Source organism: Cervus canadensis, chromosome 14 (genome assembly GCF_019320065.1).
Source record: "Cervus canadensis isolate Bull #8, Minnesota chromosome 14, ASM1932006v1, whole genome shotgun sequence".
In the NCBI taxonomy this organism is placed as follows: domain Eukaryota; kingdom Metazoa; phylum Chordata; class Mammalia; order Artiodactyla; family Cervidae; genus Cervus; species Cervus canadensis.
In genome coordinates this window covers 8,424,562-8,440,590 of record NC_057399.1, presented here as the reverse complement: position 1 = coordinate 8,440,590, position 16,029 = coordinate 8,424,562, and the positions used below count along the sequence as shown (strand labels likewise).

Here is a 16,029-nt window from a genome sequence, read left to right as displayed (position 1 = left end):
TGTAAACCTGTTCCTGATATCGGTCAATGACATAGTCATCCATCTGTATGTCCATCCCAGGAGTAAAATCTAATCATTATCTTCTTTTCGTTTACCACTCAAAATCCAGTCTGTCACCAGGTCTGGTCACCTTTACTTCCGAAATATCTTCCAAATCCGTTCTCCATCTCATCTGCTACCACCCACAGTCGACCTAACATTTGTTTACCTTCATCTCTGTCCTGGACTATTGCAGTAACTGCTCAGCTGGCCTTACTTATCTACTCTGATTCCTCTAATCCATTTTCTTCTCAATGTGTGAGCATGTCAGTGCCTTCAAAGGTGAAATCTCATCAAATTGCTTCCCTATCCAAAGCCTTGTAATCAACACTTCTCCACCTGGTTCCCTTTGTTGGAGATGGTGATAGAAACCAAGATCTGAATGCTAGGTGTGTATACCACTCCTGGAGGTCATTGCTCCTGAGCCCTTTCAACAGAGAGAACTGAGGACTATTTATATCTATTTGGCATCTATTTGTGTGTGTGTATCTGTGTATATATATGTGTATATCTGTGTGTGTATCACACACACTGTTTTCATAACAATACCTCCCATTGCATGTGACACCACAGATTTTATACTAGCTTTTATCTTTTTTATTTGAAATTTTTTTCTCCAACTGACAGATCTGGCTTCAACTATCTGTGATATATATGCTTATTTGTTCAATCCCATTATACACATAAAGTAGTTTTAGAATTGCCATCCCATACGCCTTTGAGAAGGAAATTTACTAAACAGAGCTCAGTATTCCTTGGTCTTACAGTGCTCAGCCGAACATGATTTTACAAAGTTACTCCACGTTTTAGTGTGGTTACCTCGTCTATTTGTAATAGTGTTAGGTTTATTTGTTATTATTTTTATTCCATCTTGGGTTCTTTCCCACATCCTAGCTGATTCTAATTGCTGGGTTTTTGGTTTTTTTTTTTTTTTTTTTGGTAGTGGGGTACTTTTTATTTAAACAGAAAATGACATTTTCTCATAATTGTAAAACTAGTTAATGTATGTTACCAAAAAATTTAAATCAGAGAAAAGAACAAAGAAGAATAAAAATCCTAAAAATAAACAAAAATCTTTTTTAAAAATCTTAAAAGTAAACAATTATACAAACGCTTCTAATTTTTTTTTAAATCAGAAAATTGTGAACATCCTGTTTTGAGGTATTCTTAACATCATTTCTTTGTTTTCACCAAAAGTGTTAATCAGTTCAGTTCAGTTGCTCAGTCATGTCCAACTCTTTGCAACCCCATGAATTGCAGCACGTCAGGCCTCCCTGTCCATCACTAACTCCCAGAGTTTACTCAAACTCATGTCCATCAAGTTGGTGATGCCATCCAGCCATCTCATCCTCTGTCATCCCCGTCTCCTCCTGCCCCCAATCCCTCCCAGCATAAGGGTTTTTTCCAATGAGTCAACACTTCGCATCAGGTGGCCAAAGTATTGGAGTTTCAGCTTCAGCATCAGTCCTTCCGATGAACACCCAAGACTGATCTCCTTTAGGATGGACTGGTTGGATCTCCTTGCAGTCCAAGGGACTCTCAAGAGTCTTCTCCAACACCACAGTTCAAAAGCATCAGTTCTTTGGCGCTCAGCTTTCTTTATAGTCCAACCCTCACATCGATACATGACCACTAGAAAAACCACAGCCTTAACTAGAAGGACCTTTTTTGACAAAGTAATGTCTCTGCTTTTTAATATGCTGTCTAGGTTGGTCACAATTTTCCTTCCAAGGAGCAAGCATCATCTAATTTCATGGCTGCAATCACCATCTGCAATGATTTTGGAGTCCAGAAAAATAAAGTCAGTCACTGTTTCCCCTGTTTCCCCATCTATTTGCCATGAAGTGATGGGACCCAATGCCATGATCTTAGTTTTCTGAATGTTGAGCTTTAAGTCAACTTTTTCACTCTCCTCTTTCACTTTCATCAAGAGGCTTTTTAGTTCCTCTTCACTTTCTGCCATAAGGGTGGTGTCATCTGCATATCTGAGGTTATTGATATTTCTCCCGGCAATCTTGATTCCAGCTTGTGCTTCTTCCAGCCCAGCATTTCTCATGATGTACTCTGCATATAAGTTAAATAAGCAGGGTGACAATATACAGCCTTGATGTACTCCTTTTCCTGTTTGGAACCAGTCTGTTCTTCCATGTCCAGTACTGTTGTTTCCTGACCTGCATACAAATTTCTCAAGAGGCAGGTCAGGTGGTCTGGTATTCCCATCTCTTTCAGAATTTTCCACAGTTTGTGGTGATCCACACAGTCAAAGGCTTTGGCATAGTCAATAAAGCAGAAATGGATGTTTTTCTGGAACTCTCTTGCTTTTTCAATGATCCAGTGGATGTTGGCAATTAATAGCTGCTTATTATTATATCAGATTATGAATACAGCATGCTTTGTTTAATCATGACTGTGTTGCAGAATATGTAAACCAAGCAACTTTTCATACAAAGTTTTGTGTTTATCTCTAATATTTATAGCTCTTTAAACTTGCTGCTAAACTTCTTACCAAGAAGGTTGAAGAAGTTTGTTCCACCCTTTCAAAAGAAAAAACCAAAAAACTCTCTCCAAACACTTAGGCAAATAATGGTTTTACTAAATCCTAGTTAGTAAGATGAAATTTCGTCATATTTTTATTGGCTTTGTGTATTTATTTTCTGGATTATTCACTAAAATCCTCTGTCAATTTTTATATTGGTTTTTCATTTTCTTAATAGTTCTAAAATGTTTTTATGTAATAAGGATAGTAACCTTTCTCTCTCATATATAATAAACTTTTTTGCACACCCTATAATTCTGTTTCATTTTTTCTTCTGAGATTTTCTCTTTGTGGTTTTATGCCAAGAAAACATTTTTTCTCACTTTAAAATAAATACATATATTTTCTAATTTTTAATATCTCATATTTAATTTGTTGTATAGTGAGTTTGTAATCGAATGGTTTCTTTTTAGAGAATAAGTGGTCATGCTAGCCATAAACGTTGAGCCGTCTGGAGCTGCTGTGCTGGCAGTGGGCTTGTGAAGAAGGCTTCTGGAGAGCATCGCGTCGCTCTCCGGGGTCACGGCCAGGGTCTGTGAGCACCTCTCTCATTCAGAACGCCATCTTTACTTTTGTAAATGGGAACATTTTTAGCTTTCTGTTCTTTCTCACTGTTCTGCCTCTACTAATACCCAAGTCACATTATTTTTATCACTATTAGTTATTAGTGTGTGATAATATCTGTTAATAATAGTCTCTTCATTATTTGTCTCTTTATGATAGAATTTGCTGTTTTGAAAAGATTTAAGAATTGTACTTACCTGGTTTTGGCCGTGCGGGCTTTTCTCTAGTTGCGGCGCGCGGGGAGACTCTCGAGTTGTGTGTGGCCTTCTCGTTGCCGTGAGGGGCGCGCTGCGGCGGGCCGTCGCGGTGAGCGGGGAGACTCTCTAGTTGTGTGTGTGGCCTTCTCGTTGCCGTGAGGGGCGCGCTGCGGCGGGCCGTCGGGGTGAGCGGGGAGACTCTCGAGTTGTGTGTGTGGCCTTCTCGTTGCCGTGAGGGGCGCGCTGCGGCGGGCCGTCGCGGTGAGCGGGGAGACTCTCTCGTTGCCGTGAGAGGCGCGCTGCGGCGGGCCGTCGCGCTGAGCGGGGAGACTCTCGAGTTGTCCGTGAGCGGCGCGCTGCGGCGGGCCGTCGCGGTGAGCGGGGAGACTCTCTCGTTGCCGTGAGCGGCGCGCTGCGGCGGGCCGTCGCGCTGAGCGGGGAGACTCTCTCGTTGCCGTGAGCGGCGCGCTGCGGCGGGCCGTCGCGGGGGCTGCTCTGGTTGTGGCGCAGAGCTCGGGAGAGCGCAGGCTTCAGTAGCTGCGGCCTCGAGCTCAGCACGTGTGGCTTCCAGGCTTAGAGCCCTGGCTCGGTACCTGTAGCACAAGGGCTGCATGCCCCGCAGCATGTGGGACTTCCTGGATCAGGGACTGAATTCTGTGTCTCTTGTATTGGCAGGCAAGTTCTTTGCCTCTGAGCCACCGGGAAGCCCTAGAGTTTGCGTTTTAGAGCAGTTTTAAGTTCACAGCAAAACAGAGAAGGAAGGACAGAGAGCTCCCACACACTCCTGCTCACAGATGCGTGGACTCCTCCATCGTCGGCACCCGGCACCAGAATGGCACGTTGTCAACAACTGATGGACCCACACTGACACATCTACTTCTGCTTCACTGACTGCGCTAAAGCCTTTAACTGTGTGACCACAACAATCTGTGGAACGTTCTTAAAGAGATGTGAATACCGGATCACCTTACCTGCCTCCTGAGAAACCTGTAGCAGGTCAGGAAGCAACAGCCAGAACCAGACATGGAACAACAGACTGGTTCCAAATAGGGAAATGAGTACATCAAGGCTGTATCTTGTCACCCTGCTTATTGAACTTATATGCAGAGTACATCATGAGAAACGCTCAAGCGTTTCCAGAGGAAGCACAAGCTGGAATCAAGATTGCCGGGAGAAATATCAATAAGCTCAGATATGCAGATGACACCACCCTTATGGCAGAAAGTGAAGAGGAACTAAAGAGCCTCTTGAAAGTGAAAGAGGAGAGTGAAAAAGCTGGCTTAAAACTCAACAACATTTAGAAAACTAAGATCATGGCATTGGGTCCCATCACTTCATGGCAAATAGATGGAGAAACAATGGGAACAGTGACAGACTATTTTCTTGGGCTCCAAAATCACTGCACATGGTGACTGCAGCCATGAAATTAAAAGATGCTTGCTCTTTGGAAGAAAAGCTCTGAAAAACCTAGACAGCATATTAATAGCAGAGATGTCACTTTGCTGACAAAGGTCCATCTAGTCAAAGCAATGGTTTTTCCAGTGGTCATCTATGGATGAGAGAGTTGGACCATAAAGAAAGTTTGGCACTAGAGAATTGATGCTTTTGAACTGTGGTGTTGGAGAAGACTCTTGAGAGTCCCTTGGACTGCAAGGAGATCCAACCAGTCCATCCTAAAGGAGATCAGTCCTGAGTGTTCATTGGAAGGACTGATGCTGAAGCTGAAGCTCCAGTGCTTTGGCCACCTGATGCGAAGAGCTGACTCATTGGAAAATACCCTGATGCTGGGAAAGATTGAGGGCAGAAGGAGAAGGCGATGACAGAGGATGAGATGGCTGGATGTCATCACCAACTTGATGGACATGAGTTTGAGCAAGCTCTAGGAGTTGGTGAAGGACAGGGAAGCCTGGAGGGCTGCAGTCCACGGGGTCGCAAAGAGTCGTACACGACTGAGCAACTGAACTGAACTGAGCTGACACTGACACGTCGTTATCAGGCAAGTCCAGTTTACAACAGCATTCATGCCTGGTGTTACACAGTCTGTGGGTTTTCACAAATGTGTAATAACTTGTATCCTGTATTGTATCATACAGAATAGTTTTACAGCTTTTATCAGGGGTCTCCAGAGAAACAGAACCAATAAGAGAGGCAGATAGATAGACAGACAGATAGATAGGTAGGCAAGCAGGCAGACGTTAAAGGAGATTAGGTATAGGTTGTGTGTTTGATTATGGAGGCTGAGAAGACCCAGAGTCCCGCATCTGGAAGCTGGAGCCCCAGGAAAGCTGGTAATGTGACTCGGTGAGTCTGAAAGCTTAAAAACAAGGGAACAGATGCTCTGAGTCTGAGTCCAGAGTTTTGGAAATCTAGGGGCTGATGGTTTAAGTTGTTGTGCTAAGTGTGTCTGACTCTTGGTGACCCCGTGGACTGTCACCCGCTGGCTCCTCTGTCCATGGAGTTTTCCGGGCTAGAATACTGGAGTGGGTTGCCATTTCCTACTCTATAGGACCTTCCTGACCCAGGGATCGAACCTATGTCTCTCCTGCATCTCCTGCATTGGTAAGTGGATTCTTCACCACTGAGCCACCCAGGAAGCTTGGTAAAGTCCTGGTCCAAGTCCAGAAGCCTGAGAAACAGGAACACCTGTGTCCAAGGGCAGGAGAAAATGGACGTCCCAGCTTCAGCGAAAAAGGAAAATCACGCTTCCTTCACCATTGTTTTCTGTTTAGGCCCTAAATAGATGGGACTGTGCCGACCTGCCTTGGTGAGGGTGGTCTTTACTCAGGTTACCGGTTCAAATGTTGATCTCTTCCAGAGACACCCTCACAGACACACCCAGAAATAGTGTTTCACCAACTTTCTGGGCATCTCTTATGCCAGTCAGGTTGACATTAAATTAACCGTCATACTGCCCTAAAAGTCCACTGTGCATCACTGTCTCATGAACCCCTCGTAACCACTGAGCCATTTAGTGTCTCCATAATTTTCCCTTTTTCCAGAATGTCATATAGTTGGAATCATACAGTATATGGCCTTTTCATAGTGACCTCCTTCACTTATTAATCTGTATGAGTACTATCCATGCAAGGATAGTAATATTTCACTTCATAATATTCTATGTGGCTGGGTAGCTCATTTCTTTTTGGTACACGTTCATTTTTTTAAAACTCATTTCCTTTTAGTTCACTCCTTTTATTGCTGAATAATATTCCATTGTCTGGATATAGCACAATTTATTTATATGTTCACCTACTGAAGGACATCTTGGCTGTTTCAAGTTTGGGCGATTATGAATGAAGCTACTATAAACAGCCATGTGCAGGACGTTGGGTAGACATAAGGTTTTAATTCATCTGGGAAGATACCAAAGAGCAGGACTGCTGGATTGTTTGATAAGAATATGTTCTGCTTCGTAAGAAACTGCCAGACATCTTCCAAAGTGGCTGCACCGTTTTGCATCCCACCAGCAATGAGGGAGCATTCCTGCAGCTTCTCACTCTTGTCAGCATTTGATGTCGGTATTTTTTATTTTTACCATGTGTAGTGTTATCTCATTGTTATTTTAATTCATTCTTTTTTTTGTTTGTTTTGGTACATGTGGAACATTATCCTGGTTCTAAGAGAGCGGTATGGAAAGTCTTACTCAGGAGAGCGTTTCTCCCTCCTCGCCCTGTTCGGCCTCCACCCCCTCATCTCTCTGCCCCTTCCCCACTCCAGCCTTGCAGGGATCTAGTCTTCAGTTTCCAGATTATCCTTCTGTATTTGTTTTGTACAAATGAGCAGGTGCAAGTCTATTTTCTTATACACCCTTCCTTCATACATGAAGAATGTACACATTCTTCCACACGTAAGAATAGTTAAAGTCTGTTTCTGAAAACGTCGTCGGATACCCTGCGTGTCTGTGTCATCCCCTGTTCTCGCTCCCTCTCTCCTGTCAGTTTTGTCTTGTATCATCTCCCTGTATATTTTTCACTAAGTACTGGGCCATTGAGTATAAAAAATTAGAGAAATAACTTACAGCCGAGCATGGTGTGATTAATAACTCCCCCAGGGCGGATTTACATTGACTTCTGTCAGGCCTTCAGGGGAAAGAGCGGTCCAAGGCCACCTTAATGCGGTCCCAGAACTGAGATGACGCGGCGTTGGGCTCTCAGTGCCGGCGACGGCCAGTCCACTGCCAGTTCACCTTTTCTCCCTGGAACAAGGCTCCTTGGGAGAATCTGGACTCCAGGTTTTGCCCTCCAAACCTCAAGGAGCCTATTTCCATAGGGATATGTAGCCCCAGATGCCTTGTTCATCTCCTGGTCACCTGGTTTTCTTGGATCTTGGCCTTGTTTTGTTTTTATTTTCTGCCTTGTTAGCTCCTCAGAGCCTCAGACAGGTGCATGCATGCTGAGTCACTTCAGTCGTGTCTGACTCTTTGCAACCGCATGGACTGTAGCCCAGCAGGCTCCCCGCTGTCCATGGGATTCTCCAGGCAAGAATACTGGAGTGGGGTGCCATTTCCTTTTCCAGGAGATCTTCCCAACCCAGGGATCGAACCGATGTCTCTTATGTCTCTTGCACTGGCAGGCAGGTTCTTTACCGCTAGCGCCACCTGGCAAACAGGTGGTTGTAATATTTTAACTTTTTTGATTGTCCTTATTGGTGAGTATGCATCAATTCTGCCATAATAGAAGCAGAAGTTCCTTCACCGTTTATTACCTCAAGACTAACAGCTTCATTTTAGATAATTACATTTAGTTATTTAAACTTTTTGTCTCTAATTTTGTACTTCTTTTGTGTTTAATGAGCATGTTTTGTGCACATGTATGTGCACATTCACATTGTTCTATTATTGACATTTTTGTTGGTCTAATCTTGTTATTTTTCTCTGTTAACTATCCCTCATAGTAGGCTGTTTGCTTGTGTATTTTGTAATTTTGGATTGCAAAGTTATTTTTAGGAGGTCCCCTCTGTGCGGCCTGAAGCAGTACTGTTTGCTTCTATGAGGCCCCCTACAATACCACCATCCTGAGACTAATTTTCTTTTTTTTTCATTTATTTTTATTAGTTGGAGGCTAATTACTTTACAATATTGTAGTGGTTTTTGTCATACATTGACATGAATTAGCCAAGACTAATTTTCATATTAATTTTTCCTCTGGGTTGAGAATAAATGAATACCAAACCTATGTGAGGCACAGCACTTTGGTTTCAAACTTTCATGGATGACCCTTTACCCTATCTGGAACCTAGGCTGAGACAAATTTCTTTATCATCTTCTAGTGCTGGGAAGATATTTTTATCTGGATTATCATTTCCCAAGAGTTTACTGCCTCAAGAGTCCTGACTTCATGCAATGTCCCATTTCCAGTTAACTTTCTGCCTGCAAGGCTTGTCTTCTGTTCTTATCTGGAGGTTAAAACAATCCATTATTTAATAAGACCAGCCATTGCCCACTTCACCACTTCGCTGCCTGACAGTTGCTGGATCAGCTTACAAGCTTGTTACTAGAGTTCTCGGTTTTCTTTGTTTTTGGCCCCCAGGGATTTCTTTTATTTTTCTTGAAGGCACTATGGCGCTTTAAAAATAATGCTTATTATATTTTAGTCCGAATTTCTAAGTTTCTACAGGGGAAGGCTTTCAGGTTGTCTAACCTACCATTACTAGAAAAAGAAGTTAAACAGTTTTTCCTAATCATGCTATCACTTTCATGGTGACACGAAAGAAAAGTCTGCATTTTTTTTTGGTGAACAAGTGCACAGAACTGCCCTACCCGGCACGTTCTGGACAATAATGCTTCCTCCCCTTCTCCTTGTCTCCCCAAGAAACAGTCAGAGAACACTCTAGAGGCCGACCTGCCTGTGTCCACTTCAGCCCCAGCGAAGGCGGTGCTGGGGACAGGTGTCCGGGAGCCTCCGCTGCCGGGAAGCCCAGAGGTGAGACGGCTGCTGAGCAGCACGGCGACGAGGGGAGAGGCTCCTGCAAGCAGCCGTCCCGCGTGCCGGCGGCCGGGCCCGCCGCGGAAGGCGGGGAGCGCAGCCGGCGGCCCGACGCAGCCCCCAAGGCCGCACGCGCGCCCCCGAAGAGGCGCGGCCAGGAGCTCAGAGGAGGGCGGCGCTCCCCGGCCGGGTCCAGCAGGCCCGGCAGTGCCAAGGGGGAGGCGGTCCACGCCGGGCAGAGCCCTCTCCACCACCGGACGCCAAGGACCACGGTGACCCAGGAGAAGCTCGCAGGAGGGACCTCCCCAGATCTGCCTCCGAGCACAGAGGTGTTGCGATCAGGAGTCAGGAAGCTGGGGGCATCGGCCTGCTCTGAGGACACTCGGCTGCCCACGGAGACCGATCCGGCTCCCGGCGCCCTCCCTGCGCAGGCTGTGAACATCGCCCTTCTCCCCGCAGAGCTGCGGCTGCAGATCATCCAGAGGGAAAGAAGCAGGAAGGAGCTGTTCCGCAGGAAGAACAGGGCCGCGGCGGTGGTCCAGCGGGCCTGGAGGAGGTAGGAAGGCAGGGCACCAGAGCGCTGGCTCTTCTGCCCTCCGCCGGCCCGACCCTCGCCCTGCCCTGGGACGCTCTCTTCATCTATGCAGTTTTGTTTATCTATGGCTTCTCTGTGTCTTCATAGCTGCACGGGCTTTCTTCTGGCTGAGGTGAGCTGAGGCTGCTCTTAGTGTGGTGGGCAGGCCCCGCGCTGCGGCGGCGTCTCGCTGCGGAATGTGTGCCCCAGAGCACAGCCTCCGGGGTGGAGCACAGCCTCCGGGGTGGAGCACGGCCCCAGGGGTGGAGCACGGCCTCCGGGGTGGAGCACAGCCTCCGGGGTGGAGCACGGCCTCCTGGGGAGGCGCACGGCCTCCGGGGTGGAGCACGGCCTCCGGGGTGGAGCACGGCCCCAGGGGTGGAGCACAGCCTCCGGCCTCCGGGGCGGCGCACAGGCCCAGCTGCTCTGAGGCGTGTGGGAGATCTTCCCAGACCAGGGGCTGGACCTGTGTCCTGCATTCCAGGTGGGTTTTTCCCACCGAGCCACCAGGAAAGCCCTCTGTTGATACTCTAGTGAACTGCATGTGCTGGCCTGACAAGGCCAGTTTTCCTACCTATGATATTCACACATGTTTAGATCTTAAGAATCTATAATAAGCTGTTTGGAAGGTGTTTTTACCCGGAAAGATAGGAGAGCACCCAAGATAGTGGGCTGTAAGTGAACACCCGGGAAGCCTGAGTTTCAGGTGAAGCTCTAGCGTTACCTGACCTTGAGCAGCGGCCTCCCTGCCCCTGGTTTCCTCCTCCGTGACGCGATGTTTAGCAGTCGCTGCCACCTGCCCTGCTTGTGTGACGGGCTGCTGGAATGAGATACCGTGAGCTTTGTAAGCTCTAAAGCACTGCACACGGAAGATGGTTTTCCCTCTTTACTCCTCAGGAATCAGACACAGTGCCCTGAGTGACGGCGTTATCGTAGAAACCCACGTGTGCTCGGAGCGCAGAGCGGTGCTGGGAGCGCGGCGGGGCTTCCTGGGGTCCGGGATGCGCACAGCAGGGCGTGCGTCGGGGAAGAGCGCGGGGGCCCTGCGCCTCCGGTCCGCTCATCTCTCACCGCAGGCCCTCCCAGGGCCCCAGTCCAGGTTAGGCCGTCCGGTGCGGACCACAGCTGGGGGACGGCCGGACCGTCCTGGGCCGGCGGGAGCCATGCGGTCCCGTCCCGGGAGAGGGGAAGCGTGACCGGGGAGCTAAGCAAGCAGGTCACTGCGGGCACCGCCGGGCCGCGTGTCAGTGCCCCTGTCGGGAAATAAAAGCGCCAGGGACTCTGACGCTGCAGAGGCAGAGCTGAGTGTCCTGGGCGGTCCAGGGAGAGGCCTCAGGGATCTTCGTGCGGGTCTCCTAGCCCAGAGCCCAGCGACCTGCCCCAGGCCTGCCGGCCATCACTGTAGGGCGCCCGCGCGTCTGCTTAGGCTGGGCAGTTTAGTCACCTCGTGCCCGACCTCCTCGGCTCTCCCAGCCACGCCACGAGCTGACACGGCAGGCTTCGTGTCCATGCTTTGCAGACACGCTGATGTTCTCAGGAACAAGGCTGGTCCTGATGGTCAGGTCCAGCTCTCGAAGTTCGGTCTGACTCAAGTCCAGGCCCCTTTCTCTTAGGTTCTCTGAAGGTGGTGTGTGCCGTGGTCAGAATAATGGAGGCACAGGCCGACCTCGGCTCAGAACCGGCTGGAGGAGAGCAGGCTGCCTGGATGGTCTCACCGCACCAACATGTTTTTATAATGTCATGGGGTTTGTTGTTATCACTGTTACTAATACCAGTAGTTGCATTCATCCGGCACTCCCGCCAGACACTGCTCTAAGTGGTCGCACATGTATACACGCGTGTAATCCCTGTGGGGGACTCCGGGGATACGGCTCACCAGCCAGCCCCGCTCACAGAGCTGGTGTGCGCCGGCACTGGCCTCCCACTCGGCCTGGTGACCTCTGCAGCCGCAGGTGGGAAGGGTCCTTGCTCCCCCATCCTGGGTGCTCCGCCAGGACGGGCACTGGCCACCATCCCAGAGGCAGCTCCTGTTAGGTATCTCAGCCGAAACCTGGGATCCAGACAAGCCCGTGAGGCTCCCCAGCTGCAGGGCCTCCCCGTCAGACTGGCCTCTGGCTCCTTTGAAGAGGCTGCCGCTGACAGACGCTGTCAGCCCGTGTCCGCAGCAGCAGATGAGCCTCATTCTCCTCAGAACAGCGGGCTCCGTCTGCGCGCCCACCTGGGGAGGCAGTTGCCCGGCCCCTCTGGCTGCTCCCTGTGCATTTCTGAGTCCTGGGACATCAGCTCCCAAACGGCTTCTGGGAAGCTGCGTGCTGTGGTGAGCCCCGGGACAAGCGACAGTTAAAACCCCTTTATTGACTCTGCTATAGCCACGCCTGTCTTCTGTTTGAAGCCCAGGAGCCCTGGTGCCACCCACGGTGTGTCCGGGGTGTCGTCAGGGGCCCCGAGGGCAGGGCTGGGGAGCTCCCATCAACCCAGGTCACTGTCCTAGGACGTATGCCCAGGGAAGCAGGCGGGCCGGCTGGAAACACACCGGACGGGGTGAGCAGATTGAACCTGGGGCCCAAAGATGAAACTTCATCTTAGAATTTGAGTTTTATTACCAGTGAAGACTTGACTGTTTGAAAGGTTGAAACTGGATACTGGGCAAGCTGGGCTGGGCTGGAAAGTTGCTGTGGTGAGGAGGAGCTGCTGCTTGAGGCACTTCCATCAGCTCCTCCCCAGCAGGTTCTGGAGTAAATAAGCGAGGAGCGGCTGGACCGTAACCAGCCCTGCACCCAGGCTGAAAGCGACCACTGGGTGTGTTTGGGGTCTCAGCAAACCAGGAGTGCACGTTCTCCTTGAGAACAGGAGACCATCAGACAGACTCGGTCTCCACACCAGAGTCTGTGAGGTGGCGGTCTGTGACAGCTTCAGCCAACCCCTTGGCCCCCAGCCTCGGCTCGCAGAGCAGGGGGTATGGAGGAATTGAAGTGGGGAGCCGTGTTGTCCCATAACGCTTACTTCTGTCTATAATTGGCTTTTGGGAAACATGGGGCCTTCTAGTAAAGGGGTGCCATGGTTTGTCATGCTCTGGGGAAGAAAGGAAGAACCATGTGGTCCTACTGAGACCAGCCTTCAGGACGGGAGGGAAGCTTCGCGCACTGGGGAGGAAGGTCCTGTCCCATCTGGTGTGTCTGAAGCCCGGACGCGCAGCTCCCTGTGGGCGCACCGGGAGGCGTTAATCAGCTGCGGTCAATGAACCCTGCTGCAGCTTCCCTGCGAGGCTGCATGACAGCCAAGCTCAGCAAGAGCTGGGGGCGTGCACATGGGATAAACACTGGAAGAAAAACCCCAGAGGTAAATGTGGCCATCACCCTGGGGCCCCTCCCCTCTCTCCCACCCCAGGCTCCACCCTCCAGCAGAACGGTCTTACTAAGACTTATTTACTAAAACTCAGCTTTTGACCTTTGCCATTGTTCTTAGAAATCTCAGCATCCCCACCAACTACAGAGTAGAGACCAAGTCATTAGCAGTGTTTGGCTGCTGGACTAGACAAGCACTGATTTGAATGTTGGCTTCTCCTGGCTCTGTTAGCCTTTTCCCTCCAATTTTTATTGTGATATAATCGATATGTGGCACTGCGTAAGTTTAACGTGTACAGCATGATGACCTGGTTTACATATGTTATAAAACCATTACCACATAAGTTTAGTGAACACCATCATCTCACATAGGTAAACGGTTTTTTCCCTTGTGATGAGAACTCTTAGGATTTACTCTTTAAAAACTTTCACGTATGTCATAAAGAAGTGTTAACTATAGTCATCACATTGTAAACTGTATCCCCAGTACTTATTTGTCTTATAACTGAAGTTTGTACCTTTTGATTATGTTCATCCAGTTCACCTCCCCCAATCTCTGATGACCACAAATCTGATTTCTCTATGAATTTGTTTTCTATTTGTGAAGATGGCACATGTAAGTGAAATAATACAGTATTTATCTGAAGTAAGGTCTTCAGGGTTTGTCTATGTTGCTGCAAATGGCAGCATTTCTTTTATGACTGAATAATATTCTGTTGTGTATATATATATAATACACATATATATTGGAAGAAACACTGTGACCAACCTAGGCAGCATATTAAAAAGCAGAGACATTACCAACAAAGGTCTGTTTAGTCAAAGCTATGGTTTTTCCAGTGGTCATGTATGGATGTGAGAATTGGACTGTAAAGAAAGCCAAGCACTGAAGAACTGATGCTTTTGAACTGTGGTGTTGGAGAAGACTCTTGACATTCCCTTGGACTGCAAGGAGATCCAACCAGTCCATCCTAAAGGGGATCAGTCCTGAGTATTCACTGAAAGGACTGATGTTGAAGCTGAAACTCCAATACTTTGGCCACCTGATGCAGAGAGCTGACTCATTGGAAAAGACCCTGATGCTGGGATTGAAGGTGGGAGGAGAGGGGGACGACAGAGGATGAGATGGTTGGATGGCATCACTGATGCGATGGCCGTGAGTTTGAGTAGAGTCCAGGAGTTGCTGATGGACAGGGAGGGAAGCGTGGCGTGCTGCAGTCCATGGGGTCGCAGTCGGACAGGACTGAGTGGCTGAACTGATGAGACATATATGACACACAGCATTCTATCGTGTGTGTACGTGTGTAAAGCCGCCTCTTCACTCCCTCACCCATCAGCGGGCGCGTCCTCGCGGCTGTGAACGCCGCTGCTGTGGACACAGGGTCTCGTCAATGTGCTGCTCTCATCCCCTCCAGTCACTCACTCAGCAGTGGGGATGCTGGATCCCACGGCAGTTCTGTTTTAAATTTTCTACATTTGAAGTAATTATTGGCGCGTGTGCGCTGAGTCGCTTCAGTCATGGCCGAGCCTGTGTGACCCCGTGGGCTGCAGCCCTCCAGGCTCCTCGGTCCGTGGGAAACTGCAGGCAAGAATCCTGGAGTGGGTTGCCACGCCCGCCCCCAGGGGCTCTTCCCCGCGACCCTGACGTCTCCTGCACTGGCGGGCGGGCTCTTTACCACCAGGGCCACCTCGGCCCAGTTATTAGTAGGTGAGGACGTACTTTTGCCATTTTGTGGTCTGGTTTTGTTGATCCATTGTTCCAGCTTATTTTTGTGTTTTGATTCCTTCTGGTATCAATCTGCATGGACTTCTTTATCATGTTCCTTGGTATAATTAGTACAGGTTCTACCCCTGTGATTACCATGAAGCTTATATAGAGTATCTTAAAATATCATTATTTCCTTTGGTATCATACTTACCTGTGTTTTTTTTTTGGGGGGGGGGGTTATATCCTTGGTTCCTTCCTTATGTTGGCATCTATGCGTCTGAATAAGCAGCCTCCTCTCCCAAGTTTGCTTTGGCAGAGACGGTTCTTGAGCACTGAGCTCAGTTTGGGTTTCTGGACGTGTCTGCGGATGATGTACTTGGGCAGGCGGGACTTGCTCGCTCTTTTTGGGCAAGGCCACTGCCTAGGCTCTGAGAACGTGTGGCGGGGTCGGGGGCGGGTGCTGCCACTGCCAGCCGAGACCAGCTGGACGGGACTGCTGCTCTGGTTCCCTGCTCGTGAGGCTGTGGGTTGGGCTCTGCAAGTTGCCCGGCTTCTCCGGCCAGGCTTACTTAGTCAAGACTGGCAGTAGGCAGAGCTAGGATTTACCTTCCTGCTCTGGTTGGACAGGACGCCCCAGCACCGGCACTGAATTCCCTGGCCAGACACAGCCACTGGTTTTATTCCGTAGAGGGGGAAGCCATGGGCAGTCCTCTCTTCAAGTGCTACTCTAAGGACTGTGGGATGGGTTTCAAGGCTGGAGTGTACTCTGGTGAGGTCCCCTGGTTGGACGGGCTGAAGGCTGTATTCAGCCATGGTGGAGCTTGGGGTTACTTTCCCTACCCAGGCAGAGCGGCGGAACTGGTTCTAAAGGCGGCTTCTTTGTGATCTTGACTCAAGCTGCCCTGCTCCCCAGGGCCCCTGGCTGGACAATGCTTTGGCTTTGCCCGCTTTGCACTCTTCCTGAGCATTGCTGGGCTCCACAGCTTCCGGGTGGCCTGGCCAGCCTTTCTGGTCTGGAAGCAACGAGAAACTACACTCAGCCATGGGCTGGGCTATGACCCAGCTCTCCTGCCGGGGCAGGGTCAGACCAGGCTCCAAGGCCAGCAGGGTTCTTTGTGTAAGAAACTGGATCCGGGAAACTTA

The 16,029-nt window shown here is 49.3% G+C and overlaps 1 protein-coding gene across 5 annotated transcripts in view; it reads left to right on the top strand.

Moving 5' to 3' along the window:
- The window catches only part of INVS (inversin), a 124,003-nt gene that overhangs the window by 102,272 nt on the left and 5,702 nt on the right, over positions 1-16,029 (top strand). For 3 of the 5 annotated variants that reach the window (XM_043486631.1, XM_043486632.1, XM_043486635.1), the window contains one exon: positions 9,147-9,816. In XM_043486631.1, the coding sequence (XP_043342566.1) occupies positions 9,147-9,816 (670 nt within the window). The remainder of the gene's footprint in view (positions 1-9,146; positions 9,817-16,029) is intronic. The other 2 variants (XM_043486633.1, XM_043486634.1) reach the window with 2 other exon arrangements.